Here is a 19,237-nt window from a genome sequence, read left to right on the forward strand (position 1 = left end):
CTTGTGGTTTTTTCTTCCTGTGTAGTTTTATATTAATGTTCCTGACACGAATTGAAAAGTTATTGGGAATTTCCAAGACTGAAACAGAGGGCTGGCCAGGCATATTTGTGCAGACCACATCAGCCTAAAGAAAAAGCTCTCTAGCATATTGGATCATGATTACCAGATTAACGAAAGAAAGTAATTAACATCTTGAAAAATGGAAGGAGAGATGTGTATCAAGCATACAAAGAAATGTAACATCAAAGAAAGAATATTAGGGGAAGTTATTAGAATAATTCTTGAAGAAATAAGAATTGTTCTGAATCCATGAACATTGGAAGGAACCTTCTCAAGAACCCTCAATGCATGTGCACACTTTAAAAATAAATGCTTCAGAGGTTCTTCAACTGTTTAAGAAACCTGTGGACATCCAATAGGTTTTAAAGAAACTTCTTGTGCTTCTTTCAAGTCAGCAATTGAAACTTTGTTTTTATAAAATTGCATGCTATTATAAAGTCATCCGGTAGGAGCTGGTCATTTTCCAGTAGTGAACATTAATTTACAAACATTCAGATCAAAGAAAGCTCAAGTGTCTCAAAGCAACTGAAATCTAGAAATCGGTTAATTGATGTTGTAATCAAACCTGTGGGAGGTCATCTAGGGGACGGATTTTAAGTATGTTTCCATTCTCTGTGATATAACATTATCTTAAGAAGTTTCCTCCTTAAGAATAGAAGTATTCCAACTGCTCCTGATGTACCCATAAGGTGTTCTGAATATTTCCTTGCAAAATTTATGTCTGTCAAAAGGGACTAGGTTTTGCAGTAAATTTAAATTTAGCATTTCCTGACTCTTATTTCTAAATCTTCCATATTGTTTTCCTTTTAAATTAAGAGAAGCAAAAGCAACAATCGTTTGCTGTCAAACTCTATATCATTTTTTTCCTTATTGACCCTAAGAATAGTTTTTGATTTAGACATGTTTGAAATATGAATATTGCAGGTTAAAGAAAAGCTTACGGATGCAGAATATATCAAATTTGTTGGGTTTATGAAGGCACTTAAGTCTAAAGCCATGAAGATAGGTCAAGTGTTGCAAAGCATTATTACGTTGTTCTCTTCTCCCGACAGGCTTCCTCTTCTTCAAAGGTCAAGTACTATCTACCTTCAATTCTGTAAGGTTATAAATCTCTTTCTTATGCAGAGCCAATTCATTGCTTGCATGGGGTTCCTGAGAAATTATATGCTATAATTGAGCTTTTGTAGTCTCTGATAGCAATATCCATTACTCTGGCAGACTTCTGTATTCTATTGGCCCCAAAATTTGGAGTATTTCTAGTCAAAATGTCATATGCAGAAGTTTTATTTGTCACCATTTTTCTTTTTTCATCTTATGTTGAGCACTACTACAATGACAATCACAAGTCTTAATCCCAAGAGGTGGAGTTGGCTATATGAATTCTAGACCTCATATGTTGAATGCCCTTATATGAAAAGTTTATAGTGTGAAGTATCTTTATTATTTTGGACCCGGAAATCTACTTTTATTAATGAAAGTGTAACTTTTTATTGTTCTAGTCAATTTGACTAGGTTATACCTTTATTACTTTGGACATAAATCTACACCAATGAGCTCCATTGTATGAGTTTAGCTCTTGAGGACAATGACTATCATCAAAAGCTTTTATTAGCTTATCTTAGCACCCAGGACCCTCAAGTCTTTTTTTTTTTTTTTTATGCCATTGTTAACAGATTCAAGGATTATATCCCAGCAAAGTACCATTCCTTATATGAGCAGTACCTTGGAAGAAGAGATGATGCAGTTGGTGTATGAAGTAAGAAGCTCTTCCTTTCAAAAGTGTTTATAGGCTGGCCATAATTATGTTATGTGTCTTGAATTTTTAGTGCATGGAGACAGATAACTATAAGGCCTCTAACTGAAATAATGCAGAGGGCTTTGCAGAATGTGAGGTCTCTAAGTTGATATCAAAAGGAGACATTATGTTGGAATCTACTTTTTTTTTTTCCTGCTATACAGCTTAATATAACATGTAGTAGTTACTTTCATGTATATCAGTGCCTTGGTGAAATAAGAGAGAAGAAACATTCCATAAGATATGAAGAAAGGAATGATTCTTCTATATTGAAGTGAGTTTACAATATATACTAGACAAGATATACAAAAAGGGAAAGAAAGACAAAATACAAAAGGGAAGAATGAAAGAAAAACAAGAAATCTCCTATTTCCTAAAATGGGAAAGAAAATCTCCAACATATTTAGGAAAGGACATATTTAGCAATAAATCCTAAGAAATCTCCAACAATCTTCACCCTCCCTCTCAAGTTAATGAGTATATATCTTCCATTCCCAGCTTACTTGTTATTTCCTGAAATCGTGCAATAGGAAGTCCCTTAGTGAGAACATCTACTAATTGAATACACACAATGGCACACGTGGAGTACTCAAACAAGGCCTAGTCTAATCACAAGATGCATCCACAACTACTAGTTTTGCATGAGATCTAGTTACCTACCTTAAATTTTTCATCCTGGTAATACTCTTTTGTTTAATTCTTTCTAGGATTAAAGCTAATCAAATTTTACAAAAATTATGATATTTGACTGGCATGTGTTTGAAAATTAAACTGCAATAATGGATTTCTGTTAATGTAATTTAACTGGCAGTTGGTAATTGATAATCAGCCCACTGTCAAGCTTCTCCTTTATAAAGTGTTTGTCGATCTGTATGTGCTTAGTTTGATCATGTTGGATTGGATTGTGTGCAATGTTGATAGCCAACTTGTTATCACAATACAACTTCATAGGTCCACTTCTTTTAATCCTCAAGTCATCTAGGATTATTTTATCCACAACAACTCACAAATCCCATAAGCCATAGCCCTGAATTCAGCTTCAACACTCCACCTAGCAACCATCCTCCATGTCACAAGATTACTTCCTAGGAACATGTAATAACTTGTAGTAGACCTTCCATCAATAGGTGATCTTGGATAGTCTGCATCTATATAAAATTTTAGGGTTTAGGTCACTACTTTTTTGGAATAACAATCCACTCCCAAGTGTAGATTTGAGATGCTAAAGTACATTCTAAAGTACATTCTAACACACTTTCAGTCTTTGTGGTAAGATGATCTGCTTGGCCTTACCCTTTGAACCACATTTTGATAAAGGCTACCCATGAGAGATAATTTGCCGACCTTATCAACTTGATAATGATAATATTGGTTGTCTCAAGATTGGAGACAGTAAAGGATTGAGAGACAACAGGTGCTGGAGCGGGAATAGCACCGATAGAAACGATGTCACTGAAATCAGGTATGATGAGAGTTTTGACACTGGAAGTGGCTTGAGGGGTTGCTAGAGATTAGATTTGGAGAAGCCAGAGAAGATTGGCCAGCGGATGCGCTGTCACGCGCCGATGTGTGGAGACGGAGGCAGCAAGTGGCTGCGACTTGTGGGTGGTCCGGCAGCGGCGACCCTTCGGCAGTCGGCCGATCTAGTGGCAGCGAACCCTATGGTGGTGGCGATGTTATCCAATGGTGGCCGGACAATGGGGTTCTAGTATTGGGTAGTGATGGTGACGGCTAGGGTTTGACAGTCACTGGAAAAAGATACACAGTGATGGCTAGGATTTTTCTAACCAGTGGCTTTGATACCATGTGAGAAAATAATTATGAGAGAAAAACCTAAGAGATTAGTCTGTCTTAGTTTGTTATTTATAATAGGCATAACGGGCCTTAAACACTTATGGGCTTAAACTAATTATAAAATAAAACATAAATATATTATAATTATAATTATACTAATAATTCTAACAATATCTATGCTCCATTTTGAGGGGGAGTATTAGAATTATTAGTATAATTGTACATATTTTATGTGTGTTTTATTTGTAAATATTAGGCCTTGTAATTAGCCATAGGTTAAGCCTATAGATTAAGGTCCGTTATGTTTATTATAAATAGTAAGCTAAGGGAGTCTAATCTCTTAGGTTTTTTTCTCCTGATTATTTTCTCACTGTCTAAGTATGACGACGCCAAAGTAAACTTCTGATGATCTGGAATTTGATACAAAGTGAACAATTTCTCATACTGCCAGATCCACCAGCATGGATTCTGTCCCTCAAACATCGGCAAGTCCAGTTTCGGCATAAGAAAATGAGGGAAGGCTGTAGCCCCCTGCATTCCCTGCCTCCTGCTTGGTGCTCATTCCTCTATTGTTTCTCCTATAACAGCAGGTTCGGCCTCTAGATCCAAGGATTCTGCCGTCCTAGGACTTGGTCCAAGACTTGGCAAGACTGGATCAGACGTTTCCCTAGGGGGAAAGTTAGGAGACAGCCGCACCTGGTTCTATTCTGTGAACATCAACACAACTCTGTAATTGTTCTCTGATTTGACTCACCATGTCCTCTCGCATTTGGGAGACTACGTGATCCGATCCACTACTTCATCAATTTCTCCCACTCATGTCTGGATGTCTGTCACTGCTGTGGTTAGCTACTAGATTTAAGCCGCCATCTGGTTCATACGCGTTCCATCCGCCATCATTAGTCACGTTCAATTGAAATTGATGGCCAAGGTTCGGTGCTCTGATACCAAAAGCGTCAGGACCTCGCCTCCAGCACTGTAATTCTCTTAGTGCGAGAGAATTAGGGCCGAAAGAGGGAAAGAACAGGGGAAAGATAAGAACTGAGAGAGAGAGAGAGAGGGGTTTTCTATTATGAATTCAAGCATACTCATACAGTTGAGAGTTCTTTTATAGCTGCCCTTTGGCGCCACTTACAAGTGGTTAAAGTTGTTTTTAGTGTAATAGCTTCTACAACCGTTTAACATCCCCTACCAATTGCACACTCAGTTGTAGAGCAGGGGAACGAGCAAGTTGATGGGTTTGGATTACACAATTCAATACTGGAAAGAAAGAGACAATGTGGCAGCAGATGCTCTATCGCGGTGTGTGGAGGGAACAGTTGCAGCCATTACCACAGTGGTTTTGGATTCAATGTAGGAGGTGACAACAAGCTATTCCCTGGTGGTGTGGACTAAAGGATTGCTGGAACAGTTGTTGCTCGATCCCTCTAGCTGACTGGGTTACAGCTTGACTAATGGACTGATCTGATTTCGTGACAGAATTGTAATTGGGGATTGCAACCAGCTTGAGACTCAGATTTTGCAGGCCTTACATGGGTTGCCTATGGCGGCATTCGGGCATAAGGAACACTTACCACAAAGTTAAACAATTATTTTATTGGCCCGGCCTGAAGAGAAGTGTGCAAGAGTATTGCATGTCTTGTGATGTGTGTTAGCGCTGCAAAAACGAAACAGTGGCGACGCCAAGGCTGCTACAGTTACTAGAAAGGCCAAAATAGGCCTGGTTGTCTCTCAATGGATTTTATAGAAGGGTTGCCTAAGTCGAAGGGCAAGGATTATATATTAGTGGTGGTCGATCGGTTCACTAAATTTGCGCACTTCTTAGCTCTCTCTCATCCTTTTACGGCACAGGAAGTGGCACAGGTGTTTTTGGACCAAGTGATCAGCTTGCACAGGGTACCCCGTACTATAGTATCAAACTGTGACAAGGTTTTTACCAACCTTATGTGGCAGGAACTGTTCAAATCTTTGGGAGTCCACCTGCACATGTCTACAGCTTACCATTTGGAAACGAATGGGCAGACGGAGCATATAAATCAATGCCTAGAGACCTATTTATGATGCCTTTGTTTTATTCAACCGCGTGCCTAGTCCAAGTGGCTACCTCTTGCGCAATGGTGATACAACTCATGTTACCACAGTTCCATCTAAATGTCTCCTTTTCAGGCTCTTTATAGCTATAAGCCCCCTCTCCTTCCTGTCACTCTTCCATCTACATCTGTGGTTGCTGTTGATGACTATTTATGACAGCAACAAGAGGTGTTACAGGTGCTGCGAAGGGAATTGGCCACTGCCTAGCATCGAATGAAACAATTTGCTGACTGAAGGGCAGTGAGCAGGAGTTTTTGGTGGGAGATACGGTTTACTTAAAGTTGAGGCACTCCCACCAACGGGCTCTTACTCACGGCCTAAGTTCTTTGGGCCTTTTCCTATTGTGGCCAAATTCGAAACTACAGCCTACAAGCTGCAACTTCCTGCCATGGCCCATAGACATCCTATTTTCCACATCTCCTTGCTCAAGAAGTCCGTAGGAGCTCAGCCAATTTCCCCTGACCTGACTTCATTTTGGACATTCCTCTTGCAGTGGAATCCATCGTGATATTGGATCAGAGGGTGATTCACAGATAAGGAGCTCTATTACACAAGTGCTAGTGCAGTGGACTCGGTTGCATCCTGACAACAACACATGGGAGTATTTTCCTGATTTGTTGCAACAGTTTCCTCAAGCGGCCAGACTCCTTTCCCTTTCTTGAGGACAAGAAAGTTTTTTGGTGGGGGGTAATTGTCAGGCCTACGATTGTATCAGGGGTACTTATGTCTTTTGGGGAGGCAAGGGTAGTTGGTAGGGGATGTTAAAGAGGCTGTTAAACGGTTGTAGAAGCTGTTACACTAAAAACAGCTTTAACAACCTGTAAGTGGCACCAAAGGGCAGCTATAAAAGAACTCTCAACTGTGTGAGGAGTATGCTTGAATTCATAACAGAAAACCTTTCTCTTTCTTTCTGATTTCTCTCTATCTCTCATTCTCCATTCTCTGTCTCTCCCTCCCTCTTGGTTCTTCTCTTTCCCTTTCACGGCCCTAATTCTCTCTCTCTCACGAGGAGAATTTGTTGAATTTTGACTTAGTAGCTGCTGATGTGGTTTGAAGAAATCAAAATAAAATAGGATTATCCATAACCAATAAATTAGCAAATATCTGATATTGTTTGTTAGTTGTTTTGGATGGATATTATGCCATATTATAATCCTCTTTATGCTCATTTCAATTTACATTTTAGTTGTATAAATTGGAGTTTATGATTGAATAAAATATATGACTTTCGCTTTGATATTTTTTCATTCCCTTTTATTTTTTTTCATAAAATATCAACAAATGGTATCAGAGCCTTTTTTCTTGAGGGACCTGTGAGTTGAGAGAAACAAAAAAAAAACCCATATTCACAAACACTCAAACTCAAGCCAACAATCTGCAAAGATGGAAGCAAAATCAAGTCACGGAATGCCGGCAACACCGATATTTGGTGGCGACAACTATCAAGTATGGGTTATTAAAATGAAAGTCCATCTCAAGGCACTAGATCTTTGGGAAGCAGTTGAGGAAGATTACGTAGTCGCTGATTTGCCAGCCAATCCAACTGTGAACCAAATAAAGATTCACAAGGAGAGGAAGACAAGGAAGGCTAAAGCCATGGCCTACTTGTATGCTGCAGTTTCTCCCAATATTTTCACAAAAATCATGAACCTGTCTTCAGCAAAAGCCATTTGGGATCATCTCAAAGAAGAATACCAAGGCAATGAACGAGTGAAGAATATGCAAGTGTTAAACTTGATCAGAGAGTTTGAAATGCAAAGAATGAAGGAGTCAGAAACTGTGAATGAGTACACTGACATGTTGCTTAGCCTTGCTAACAAAGTGAGGTTGTTAGGTAAGGATTTTCTTGATCAAAGAATCATTGAAAAAATACTTGTTACACTTCTAGAGAGGTATGAAGTCACTATCTCTTCTTTAGAAAATGCAAAAGATCTGTTAAGCATTTCCTTGGTAGAGTTACTTAATGCTTTACAGGCTCAAGAACAAAGAAGGCTTGTGAGAATAGGAGGAGCCGTCGAAGGAGCTTTCCAGGCACAAACAAGGCCTACCGGTGAAAAAAAGGTTTGGAATCACAACAAGAAGCTTGCAAATGCTGGAAACAACAATAGTGGAAATTATCTACCTTGCCCTTACTGCAAAAAAACCAATCATCCACAACACAAGTGTTGGTGGAGGCCCAATGTAAAGTGCAACAAATGTGGTCAATTAGGTCACATCACAATTGTGTGCAGATCACAACAACAAGAAGGCAAAGCTAGAGCTGCTGCTGACCAACATGAGGAGGAGGAGTTATTTTAACTCTACTCAAAAAAATCATATCCATGCCTATGCCCAAAAAAAATGCCTATACCAAAAAAAAAAAAAAAATGCCTATGCCCCAAAACCCATAACCATACCTATGCCTCATAACTATAAAATCATAAAATCCCCATATGCTATATCCAAGTCATGCCAAAATTAAAATGCTTTGCATTTGTAGCCTCAAAGTCAAGAAAGAGTGTTGAATTTTGACTTAGTAGCTGCTAATCTGGTTTGAAGAAATCAAAATAAAATAGAATTATCCATAACCAATAAATTAGCAAATATCTGATATTGTTTGTTAATTGTTTTGGATGAATATTATGCGATATTATTCTCCTCTTTATGCTCATTTCAATTTACATTTTAGTTGTATAAATTGGAGTTTACGATTGAATAAAATATATGACTTTCGCTTTGATATTTTTTCATTCCCTTTTCTTTTTTTTCATAAAATACCAACAGAATTACAGTGCTGGACGTGAGGTTCTGATGCACACCTTACCTGGTCTAATTCTTCCATCAAAAACAGGTGGAATTTCCATAAATACTTCTTCCAAATTTCCGTGAAGAAAAGCATTCTTCACAGTGTTCAAGGTGTGTTGCTAAAGGCAATAGGACCCTCAACAATGTTCATCTTGTCTACTGGTGCAAAAGGTTTCAAGATAATCAATTCCATGTGTTTTGAGTATACCCCTTTGCAACCAACCTTGCCTTGTAATAGAACCATCAGCTTTATACTTCAAAGTGTACACCCATCTACATCCTATGGGTTTTTTGTCTCTATGTCGAGGCACAATTTTCCAAGTCTGATTTTTTTTCTACTACATTTATCTCTTCTTTCATGGCTTGTGCCCACTTCTTATTCTTTAAAGCTTCCTGAACTGTTTTTGGTATATTAATGGAATCTAGTGTTGTGAGAAAGCTTTTATGTTGAGGGGACAATCAGTTTAGGGACACAAAATCAAATATGGGATGTTGAGTACATTTTCTGGTTCCTTTTCTTACTGCAATATGAAGATCAAGGTCAGATTGCTTACTAACAGATGAGGGAGAAGTGTTATTTCAGTACTTGGCCTTGGTTCAGAGTCATGGATCTGTCTTTGGTCTAGATTGGGCTGTACGCGTCTTGAATAAACTTTCAATTCGTTGGATATTTGATTCGGTTGTGACTGCTGCTGTTCATGGGGGACATTTTGGGATTTCAGTTCTAGTTGAGGTGGTTTTGGTTCGAATGACTTGGATTTTGAGAGTTCTTTGGTATTAGGAAGTTCAAGTGTGTGTGTAGGCTGTTGTACCGGCGGTTGACTAGGTAGAAACTCATATGGAAAAATCAAATCCACACTCTCATTCTCTTGAAGTCTTCCCTTGAAAATGAGAGAATCGGTTTGAAGAGAAGGGGTTAGTTTCAGAAAAGGTGACATCCATAGTGACAAAGACTTTTCAACTATGAGGATGGTAGCATTTGTACCCTTTCTAATGACTAAAATATCCAATGAAGACACTTATAGGGCTCAAGGATCTAACTTAGTGTGGTGTTGTTATTGGGCATAAACATACAAAGTACAACCAAATATTTTTGGGGATAAACAACTTGGATTGATACTCAGGATAAAATTGGGACAACATACCCATAGGGCTTTGATTGCCAATGACACGAGAAGGAACCTAATTATCAAATAGGCAGCAGTTAAAACTGCTTCTTCCTAAAGAAGTTTAGGAAACATTAGATTGAAAAGTACTGCCTTAGTAACCTGTAAGAGATGTCTGTTTTACAACTTCATTTTGTTGGGGGAGTGTCAACACATGAGGATTCATGAACTATTCCTTGCTTTTGACAAAAAGGAGATAAAAAATTGGTTGAAATACTCTTCCCCATTATCATATTGAACCGTCTTAATATTTTCCCCAAATTGAGTATTGATTGAACTACGGAATACAGGAAAAAAAAATTGGTCACATCACATTTTTCTTTCATAAGATACAACGCAGTTGTATGAGTGCAATCATTACTAAACAAAACAAGCCACCTATCACTAGTGATATTAGGAATTTTGGATGGACCCCAAACATCAGAGTGAATTAAAGAGAAGATTTTAGATGATTTTATTGAACTTAAAGGGTGAGATACCCAATGATGTTTGACAAACTCTCATACATCACAATGTAAACTATCAATTGAAATATTCTGAAAAAGTAAAGGAAATATAGTTCTAAGAAGCTGAAAAGAAGGATGACCAAGTCATGATGATGCCAAATTTTGGACCTTTTGGAGAGATGAAGGTATTATCATGCAAGCATACTAACAAGTGGTTCTGTCCATCTAAGTCACCTTTAGTCTCTTCAAGATAGTACAGCCCATTCCTTTCCTTAGCAAATTCAATTGTCTTTCCTGTGGTCAGATCTTGAAAAACACAATGAGTATCAAAGAATTTGATTGTACAATTCAGGTCTTTGGTGATTTTGGAGATGGAGAGAAGATTTGTTGACAGTTTGGAAACATGTAGGACACTAAGGAAAGGAGAGGGGTAGCCATGGCCAATAATTGAATAGCTGATCCATGAGCTACAAAGATCTTTTGGTTCCAGGGACAAACATATAATTGTCAAATTTATTTGGATAATGAGTCATATGATTGGTAGAACTAGAGTTTATGATCCATGATTGGGAATGGAAGATGTTGGAAGCTTTAGAGAAATCAGAAATGAGACATTTACCATTCTGAGACAAGGAACATGTACTAGAAGTCTTGGTGAGGGAGTTCAACAAACCTTTCAGCCTTTCAATATCCTTTTTGCTGAATTCTTCTCTACTGACAACTGATTCCTCTTGAGAAATATCCTTCTTATTAGCAAGATTGGCTTGGCTTTGCTTCTCTCCTTTGAATCCACCATTCCTAGCCAATACTTGAGCCTTCCCATGAAGTTTGAAGTAGTTATCCCTTGTATGTCGAGGCTTTTTGCAGTAGGAACACCACAACTCGGTTGGATAGTTTAGAGGAATAAGCCTTGTTCTGCCCTTGTCCTGGATTGTATGGCTTATTTCCTCCACCATCTGTACCTTTCTTGGACATCATGGCAGAACCTTCAGTCAGTTGTGTCTCAAGCATAACAGTTCTCCTAGTTTCCTTTGCTCGAATGAAGGAGAAAACCTCACTAAAGAGTGGTAGCCAATCCTTTCTCAACACTGCACCTTTACTTGATCAGATTTCTTATTTAGTCCTGCTAGAAACCCAAAAATCCCATCCCTTTCAAGAAATTCAAGTAGGACTTTAGCATCTTCAGCACACTTCATCTTAAGATCTTGATAATAATCTATTTCAAGCCAAAGACCATTCAAATAGTTATAATTTTCATTAATAGAGAGAGAGCCTTGGATTGCAGATGAAACTTTGGTTTTCAGTTTGTAAATCATCGCAGCATCTTGCTTCATCGAGTAGGTTTTTTGAAGCGTCTCTCAAATACCTTGCACTGTAGGAAGGATCATGAGATTTTTACTAATCTCTGATTGCATTGAATTCCATATCTAGGACATGATCATCGAGTCCTCCTCATTCCATGGTTGGAACTTGGGGTCATCATTACTCAGACCAGTCCCATCTAAGTGGCTAATCTTCCCTTTTCCCTTCAGGAGTGTCCTCGCAATCTGCAACCATTGCAGATAATTCTTCCCATTCAAGCAATAAACAACATTGATATGCTTTGAAGCTCTCCACTTGAACCAGTATCAAGAACAACTCCAGGATTGGACATCACGTTCTTGGAAGTCTCAGACATCTCCCCACGGAATAACCAGAAAACAATGAAAAAGATTGAAGGGAACAAGAATGGCAATGAAGGCCAACAAGAAACGGTAGGAAGAATAAAGGTCAGCAATGAAGGTTGACAGGAAAACGGCGGACAATCGTAAAAGGCTCTTATACCATGAAGAAAGGAATGATTATTCTATCTTGAACTGAGTATATGCCTTACAATATATACCAAACAAGATATACAGAAAAAGAAACAAAGACAATATACAAAAGGGAAGAAAGAAAGAAAAAACAGGAAATCTCCAACATATTTAGGAAAGGAGATATTTAGAAATAAATCCTAAGAAATCTCCAACATATTTAGGAAAGGAGATATTTAGAAATAAATCCTAAGAAATCTCCAACAATCTTCAACAAGATTATATGTGCTGCAATAGATTGTAGAGATTTTAAATTGAGCATAAGTAATATTGCATGGATGAGATCAAATTTTAGTAGTTTCAGAAATTGAGGAAATTTTTTTTCAAATTTTCCCTTTAGAACTTTGACAGGATAATGCACATGAAAAAGTGATAAAAGGAGAAAAGAATGGATAAGAATAACACTTATTTGATTGATTGAAAAAGAAGGGGAAAGAGGGGGGGACCAAGTTAGGAGCGAAATTTCATTAGTAAGTTATTCAAAAATACAACCACTAGAGATGAAGTTGCCTCCTTATTGTGGGGGTAAAATTCTTATGTTTGACTTTTATATGTTTGATAATGGTAAATTTGCAAATCCAAGAATGTTAGAAATTTATGTTTTCATTTACAGGGTAATTAAGGTGAAGGAAGAAATATTCATCAATTGGGGTAGTTTGATAAATGTTTCATCTTTTATGTTGTGTGTTTGCCGCTGCCAGATTACAGAGCTACCACAGTAGTGCTCCATCTGTGCTCACTACTTCTAAAGCTTAACGAAGTGGCTTCGTTTGGGAATGAAGTTGCCTTGACTAGAAAGAGGAATTGAGCAAAGCCCTGCAAATTGTAGTTGGAAGACTAGATATGGCTTTCACATCGTTTTGTCAAAGAATCTCAGGGTCCAGAAAAAGAAATTCAAGTTAACAAGTTATAGAAGGTGGTCGAGTCTGAGTTCTGCTTTCCATGAATACTAAGCCAATGGGAGGTAAGATGGTACCGTATAGGCTGTGCGCAGTACCATGATAGTTAGATGGAAGCATAGATATTAGGAGCTCAAATTGTGGGGCTCTGTTTTGTTGTTGTAGTGCAGAATGTTTCTGCATATTTAGTTTGTCACCGGTCTTATATCCTTTTCTTGTAAATGAAATATTTATTTATGCTGATTATGGAACTAGGATTTGAGGAAGGAAAATGAAAATAAACGTTCATATATTTATGTGAACGATAGCCGATACCAAGTTTTGGTTCTAACATTATGGTAGTTTGTTTGTGAGTAGAAGATGACAGTTTTTGAGTTGTAGGCAATTTTACATTCTTTTCATCGTCGAATCGTAGCTCAAGTTTCTGTAGCTAGACTCTAAATAGAGTGCGATTTTGTTCACCCTCTTTAACGGTGTGAATGTAACCCTCGATATTTTGTAATTTTTTGCTTAAAAAAATAACAGAAATGCACACTTCACATTTGAATATCCACCCTTCTCTCTCTCTTCCTCCTTAACTTGCGACTACCGTCTGTTGCTTCTTGCCTCACGTGCAATCATTGTCGTCGTCCTCCGTTTCTTGCCTCGTTGCCTCATCTCTCACTAAGGAGAGGTGGTGACTAAGTGAGGCGAGGGCGAGGCACTAGGTGGCGAGAGGTGAAGGAGACGTGGTGGAGACGAGACGGTGGAGAGAGAGAGAATGAGGAACAAGCTCCAACAACTGGCAGGGGGCTCACAAAATTGACTGAGGTTATGTTCACCCCGTTAAAGGGGTAAACAAAATCACTCCTCTGAATGGCACTGACTTATTTAAAAATTATTAGGGAAGCTTTTGGGACATTAGTGAGAAGCAATCAATCAAGGCTAGGAGCCACATAAGATTTGCCCTACATTTATTTTAATGTGATAAAAATATAATATACTAATACTTGAATACTATAATTAAATATTCAAGTAATATTTTTGTTTAAAAATAACCTCACAAATATAGCCTAATAAGTTCAATGGGATTCAAGAAACATGTGGCAATGCATTAGTTTTGTTTTCAAATTATGGCAATTCATTTTCTCAAATATATAAATTGGTCATTTTGATGTATATTTGATAATGTTAAATGGCAGAGGGTAAAATTATCAATTTATCTTTATTTTTTTTCTCTTTTCTCCACTAATTGAAAAAAAAATAAAAAAAAATGACGTTGGCATGGAATTCACCATGTTTATTGTTGATGAATCTAGTGGGTTTGTTTGACGTGCAGTAAACTCAGATAGGTTTATCACTTGAGTTTATTGTGTGATGAATTTAGGTTTGACTCCAAAGAAAAGAAATGAGTAGAAAAAAAAGAAGGGTTTGTTGGAACTAAAATTTGTCAGACTCAAAATAGAGGTGGGAGGGAAAGAAGATGATGACGATAAAGCTTAGATTTGGGTTTGCCAAATCCAAAACATAGAAAGAGAAAGAAGAAAATAATGATGAAGAGTTTGATGGAATCCAATTGTGTTTCATGAGAACTAGAATAGAGAAAGGGAGATAGAAGAAGAAGAAGGAGAATGAAAAGGAAAAGAATAAAAAGAATTAAGAGTTTGACATAACCAAATTTGGATCCCATCAAATTATGAATAGAGAGAGAAGAAAAAGAAGGGTTATTACAGAATCTAGATCTAATTTTTGTCAAACCTAGAATAGAGAGAGAAGAAGAAGGGGGGTTGGATAGAACCTAGATTTGGGTTCGGTGTCAAGCCTAAGAAAGAAAAAGATAAGAGGAGAAGAAGAAGAAAAAGAAGAATGGTTTGATGAAACCTAAATCTAAGTTATGTTAAATCTAAATAAAGTGAGAAAGAAGGAAGAAAGAGAAGCGTTTGATGAAATTGAAATTTAGATTCTGTTAAATGCAAAATAGATAAAGAGAGAGAAGAAGAAAAAAAAGGAATGTAGATTCTATGTTAAACTCAAAATAGAGAAAGAAAAAGAGACAGCGGTGAAGGGAGGTTGTTGGCGACCAATGATGAAGATAGTAGTTGTGAAAAGGAAATGCGAAAAGAAAAACAAATGAGGGAGAATGTTTGATACGTGAGGGTTTTTTGATCATTTTTATAATATTTAATGAAATTAATTAAGCGCAACATAATATTAATTCTCATGGGTACTTATTACAATTTTAATAATTTTTGTAAGTAATTCAAATATTTGGCATGTAATTTTCCCATTTTTAAGCCTCTCATATTTTCAGTGTTTTATTTTTTAGTTAATGTACATTATTAACATCCATTACACAGAAATTTATATAAAATAAATAAAAAATCATTCATCAAGAAAAAAGTACTTAATAAAGTGATACTTTTTACACAAAAGTTCGATAAAGACGTCGCATACACACTTATGCAATGGCCTTATAGTCATTCTCTTGATTGATTGAGAGGGTAAATGTTATTTAGATATTTAATTATGATATTTTTAATGATATCTGTATATTGATATGTTGTACATTTATTTTAATGTGATAAGAATATAATATATTAATACTTGAATATTATAATTAAATATTCAAGTAATATTTTTGTTTAAAAATAACCTCACAAATATAGCCTAATAAGTTCAAATGGGATTCCAAGAAACATGTGGCAATGCATTAGTTTTGTTTTCAAATTATGACAATTCATTTTCTCAAATATATAAATTGGTCATTTTGATGTATATTTGATAATGCTAAATAAAATGATGAATTTACTCTTCATTTGATAATGTTAAATGGTAAAGGGTAAAATTACCAATTTATTATTTTTTTTTCTCTTTTCTCCACCATTTGAAAAAAAAAAAAAATTTGACGTTGGCATGGAATTCATCATGTTTATCATTGATGAATCTAGTGGGTTTGTTTGGGTGCAGTAAACTCAGATAGGTTTATCACTTGAGTTTATTGTGTGATGAATCTAGGTTCGACTTCAAAGAAAAGAAATGAGTAGAAAAAGAAGAAAGGTTTGTTGGAACTAAAATTTGTCTAAGTTTTGTCAAATCCAAAATAGAGCGCGAGGGGGGGGGGGGAGGAGAGGGAAAGAAGATGACGACAAAGCTTAGATTTGGGTTTGGTCAAATCCAAAACATAGAAAGAAAAAGAAGAAGAAAATGATGATGAAGGGTTTGAAGGAATCCAATTGTGCTTCATGAGAACTAGAATAGAGAAAGGGAGATAGAAGAAGAAGAAGAAGCAGAATGAAAAGGAAAAGAATAAAAAGAGTAGGGGTTTGATGGAACGAAATTTGGATCCCATCAAATCATGAATAGAGAGATAGAGAAGAAAAAGAAGAGTCTAACAGAATCTAAATCTAGTTTTTATCAAACCTAGAATAGAGAGATAGAAGAAGAAGAAGGGTTGGATAGAACCTAGATTTGGGTTCTGTGTCAAACCCAAGAAAGAAAAAAATTCTGAAGAAGAAGAAAAATAAAAAGAAGAATGGTTTGGTGAAACCTAAATCTAGGTTATGTTAAATCTAAATAAAGAGAGAGAATGAAGGAAGAAAGAGAAGCATTTGATGAAATTGAAATCTAGATTCTGTTCAATCCAAAATAGATAGAGAGAGAGAAGAAGAAGAAGAAAAAGGAATATAGATTCTATGTTGAATCCAAAATAGAGAGAGAAAAAGAGAGAGTGGTGAAGGGAGGTTGTTGGTGACCAACGATGAAGATATTAGTTGTGAAAAGGAAAAGGGAAGAGAAAAATAAATGAGGGAGAAGGTTTTATATGTAAGGGTTATTTGATCATTTTTATAATATTTAATAGAGTTAATTAAGCGCAACATAATATTAATTCTCATGGGTATTTATTATTGTTTTAATAATTTTTGCAAGTAGTCCAAACCTTTGGCATGCAATTTTCCCATTTTTAAGCCTCTCATATTTCTAGTGTTTTATTTTTTAGTTGTTGATGTACATCTAGGTTGCACGGAAACAGAAACGGAAACGGGAACGCGGAAACAGCATTTTTCTAAAAAGGTAGGAAACAGAAACGTGGGGTAAACTGTAAATTTAAAAAATATAAGGGTTTTTTTTATAAATATAATTTTTAATATAAAAAAATTCAAATATAAACAATAAACATAAGTTCCATAATATATTCAAACAAACATAAACATAAAGTCCACAATACATTCAAATAACCATTAACAATATTTAGAAAGTTCTATTATTCTTACATGACTTAGTAATTAAAAACAAACATTGAATTTAAATAACAAAATCAAACATAATACAATTTATAAAAGTTCATTCAATTCATCACGCTTTGTCTCTATAAACTGGCTAATATCTTCACTAAAGAGTACAGAATCCAACTCTAGTTCATCTAAGGAGAGATTAACAAATTTGAGAATACCCATATCTTCCATACTCCCAAATTCATCTCCACCTAAATCCCACATCTTTGTCTTATTGTCATAATATTGGGATGTGTTTCTCGATAAAAGACGAAGATTGTTATGAACAAAGACCAAATCCTCTGCACGCTTTAGAGTTAATTTATTCCTTCTAAATGAATGAACGAAAGAATAAGTACTCCAATTTCTTTCAGAACAAGATGAAGAAATAGGTTGTCCAAGCACCTTAAAAGCTAACCCTTGAAGCAAAGGAGCATGTGAACCATAACATGCCCACTATTTCCTGGGTTCCCTGTCATAGCTATTCAAGATAGCATCTGGGTCTCCAAATGACCCACTTTTGAGAGAAAAATCAGCAAACTCATCATTAACAATAGCACGCTCATCTGGATTAGGAAAAAGTCTCCTAAAACACTTCATTCTTTGTGTGGAGACATCTCCATCCATATGTGGAGGCATTTTACCTTCTTTTTCTTAAAGTCATTTATCATTATAATACCTTCAAAAGACAAAATCAACAATTTTTTTTTTAAAAAAATACATAGAGTATTGAATTAGTAAGAAATAAAGATTGAATTTGAAAATTACCTCGGCTTCAAAGAATGAGCTAGACAATGTAATGGAGTGCTATGTTTTGTCCAACGAATAAGAAGAATACGATGAATTGTAATAAAACCTGAGAACAGAAGCTGAGAACAAAAATTAATAGGTAGCCAAACCAAGGACAGAAGCGTAGAATAAATTCTATTACTCAAATGAATAGCAGAAAGAAGAACTGAAAATTACACACTGATTACCAACTCTATAAATACTAAAATTATCCTAAAATATCTCAACAAACACCAATGTGTTTATCTGCTTGAAGACCACTAACTCCTAAAAATACTCAAATAAACAAATAACAGTTGATGACTAAAAACATACTTCCTAAGATAACTCAAGACTCAATCCACTAGAAGACTTATTCAAGTAATGAAACAAATCGGCGAAGACTTATTCCAAAACAGATCAGCACTAAACTTTAACACTCCCCCTTAGTGCTGACTGGCGATCAGTAACACCAATAGCACTACGAAACTTTTCAAACTTGACCCGTGGAAAAGCTTTGGTGAATACATCAGCGACTTGATCATTGGTTCCTATCTTTTGCAAAACAATTTCTTGATTTAACACATTTTCACGAACAAAATGATGATGAATCTCTATGTGCTTTGTACGGACATGAAACACCGGGTTTCCAGCTAACTTGATTGTACTTTCATTATCACAGCAAATAGGAATTTGATAGTTCAAAGATACTCCAATATCTTGAAGCAGTCATTTAAGCCAAATACACTCTTGAGTAGCCATAGTGGTTGCCACATATTCAGCTTCCGTACTTGAAAGAGCTATTGTTTGCTGCTTCTTACTACACCAAGAAACTGCAGCAGAACTAGTATTGAAGCAATATACTGTCATTGAACATCGATCTATGACATCTCCCGCCCAATCCGCATCTGCAAAGCCATGTAAAGAAAAGGATACATGTTGTTTATAAAAAAAACCAAATTGCAGCGTGCCTTTCACATAACGGAGGATTTGCTTTGTTGCGAGCAAGTGACCAACACATGGATTATCCATAAACTGAGACATAATGCCTACAGAATATTCTATGTCAGGTCTTGTGATAGTTAGATAAAACAAACTACCCACAAGCTGACGATACTTTGTGGCATCATCTAGTGGTTCTCCCTCAATTTTCTGTAGCTTGAGTTGTTGTTCCATGGGGGTAGACATTGATGTTGAATCTCTCATACCAAAACGATTTAATAGGTTTGTGGCATAAGCTTCTTGAGAGACAAAATACCCATCTGTTTTGACAAATTCTAAGCCAAGAAAAGAGTGAACCTCTCCCAGATTCTTCATTTCAAATCTGATAA

The 19,237-nt window shown here is 36.3% G+C and overlaps 1 protein-coding gene across 9 annotated transcripts in view; it reads left to right on the top strand.

Moving 5' to 3' along the window:
• The window catches only part of LOC127795239 (regulator of telomere elongation helicase 1 homolog), a 50,286-nt gene extending 37,067 nt beyond the window's left edge, over positions 1–13,219 (top strand). For 3 of the 9 annotated variants that reach the window (XM_052326786.1, XM_052326792.1, XM_052326793.1), the window contains 3 exons: positions 985–1,130; positions 1,734–1,816; positions 12,691–13,219. In XM_052326786.1, the coding sequence (XP_052182746.1) occupies positions 985–1,130; positions 1,734–1,815 (228 nt within the window). In that variant the 3' untranslated portion in view covers position 1,816; positions 12,691–13,219. Of the gene's footprint in view, positions 1–984; positions 1,162–1,733; positions 1,817–8,503; positions 8,532–8,570; positions 9,102–12,690 lie in introns of those variants that run through there. The other 6 variants (XM_052326790.1, XM_052326789.1, XM_052326788.1 and 3 more) reach the window with 6 other exon arrangements.
• The last annotated feature ends 6,018 nt before the right edge of the window (positions 13,220–19,237 follow it).

The sequence above is a fragment of the Diospyros lotus genome, chromosome 2 (assembly GCF_014633365.1).
Source record: "Diospyros lotus cultivar Yz01 chromosome 2, ASM1463336v1, whole genome shotgun sequence".
In the NCBI taxonomy this organism is placed as follows: Eukaryota; Viridiplantae; Streptophyta; class Magnoliopsida; order Ericales; family Ebenaceae; genus Diospyros; species Diospyros lotus.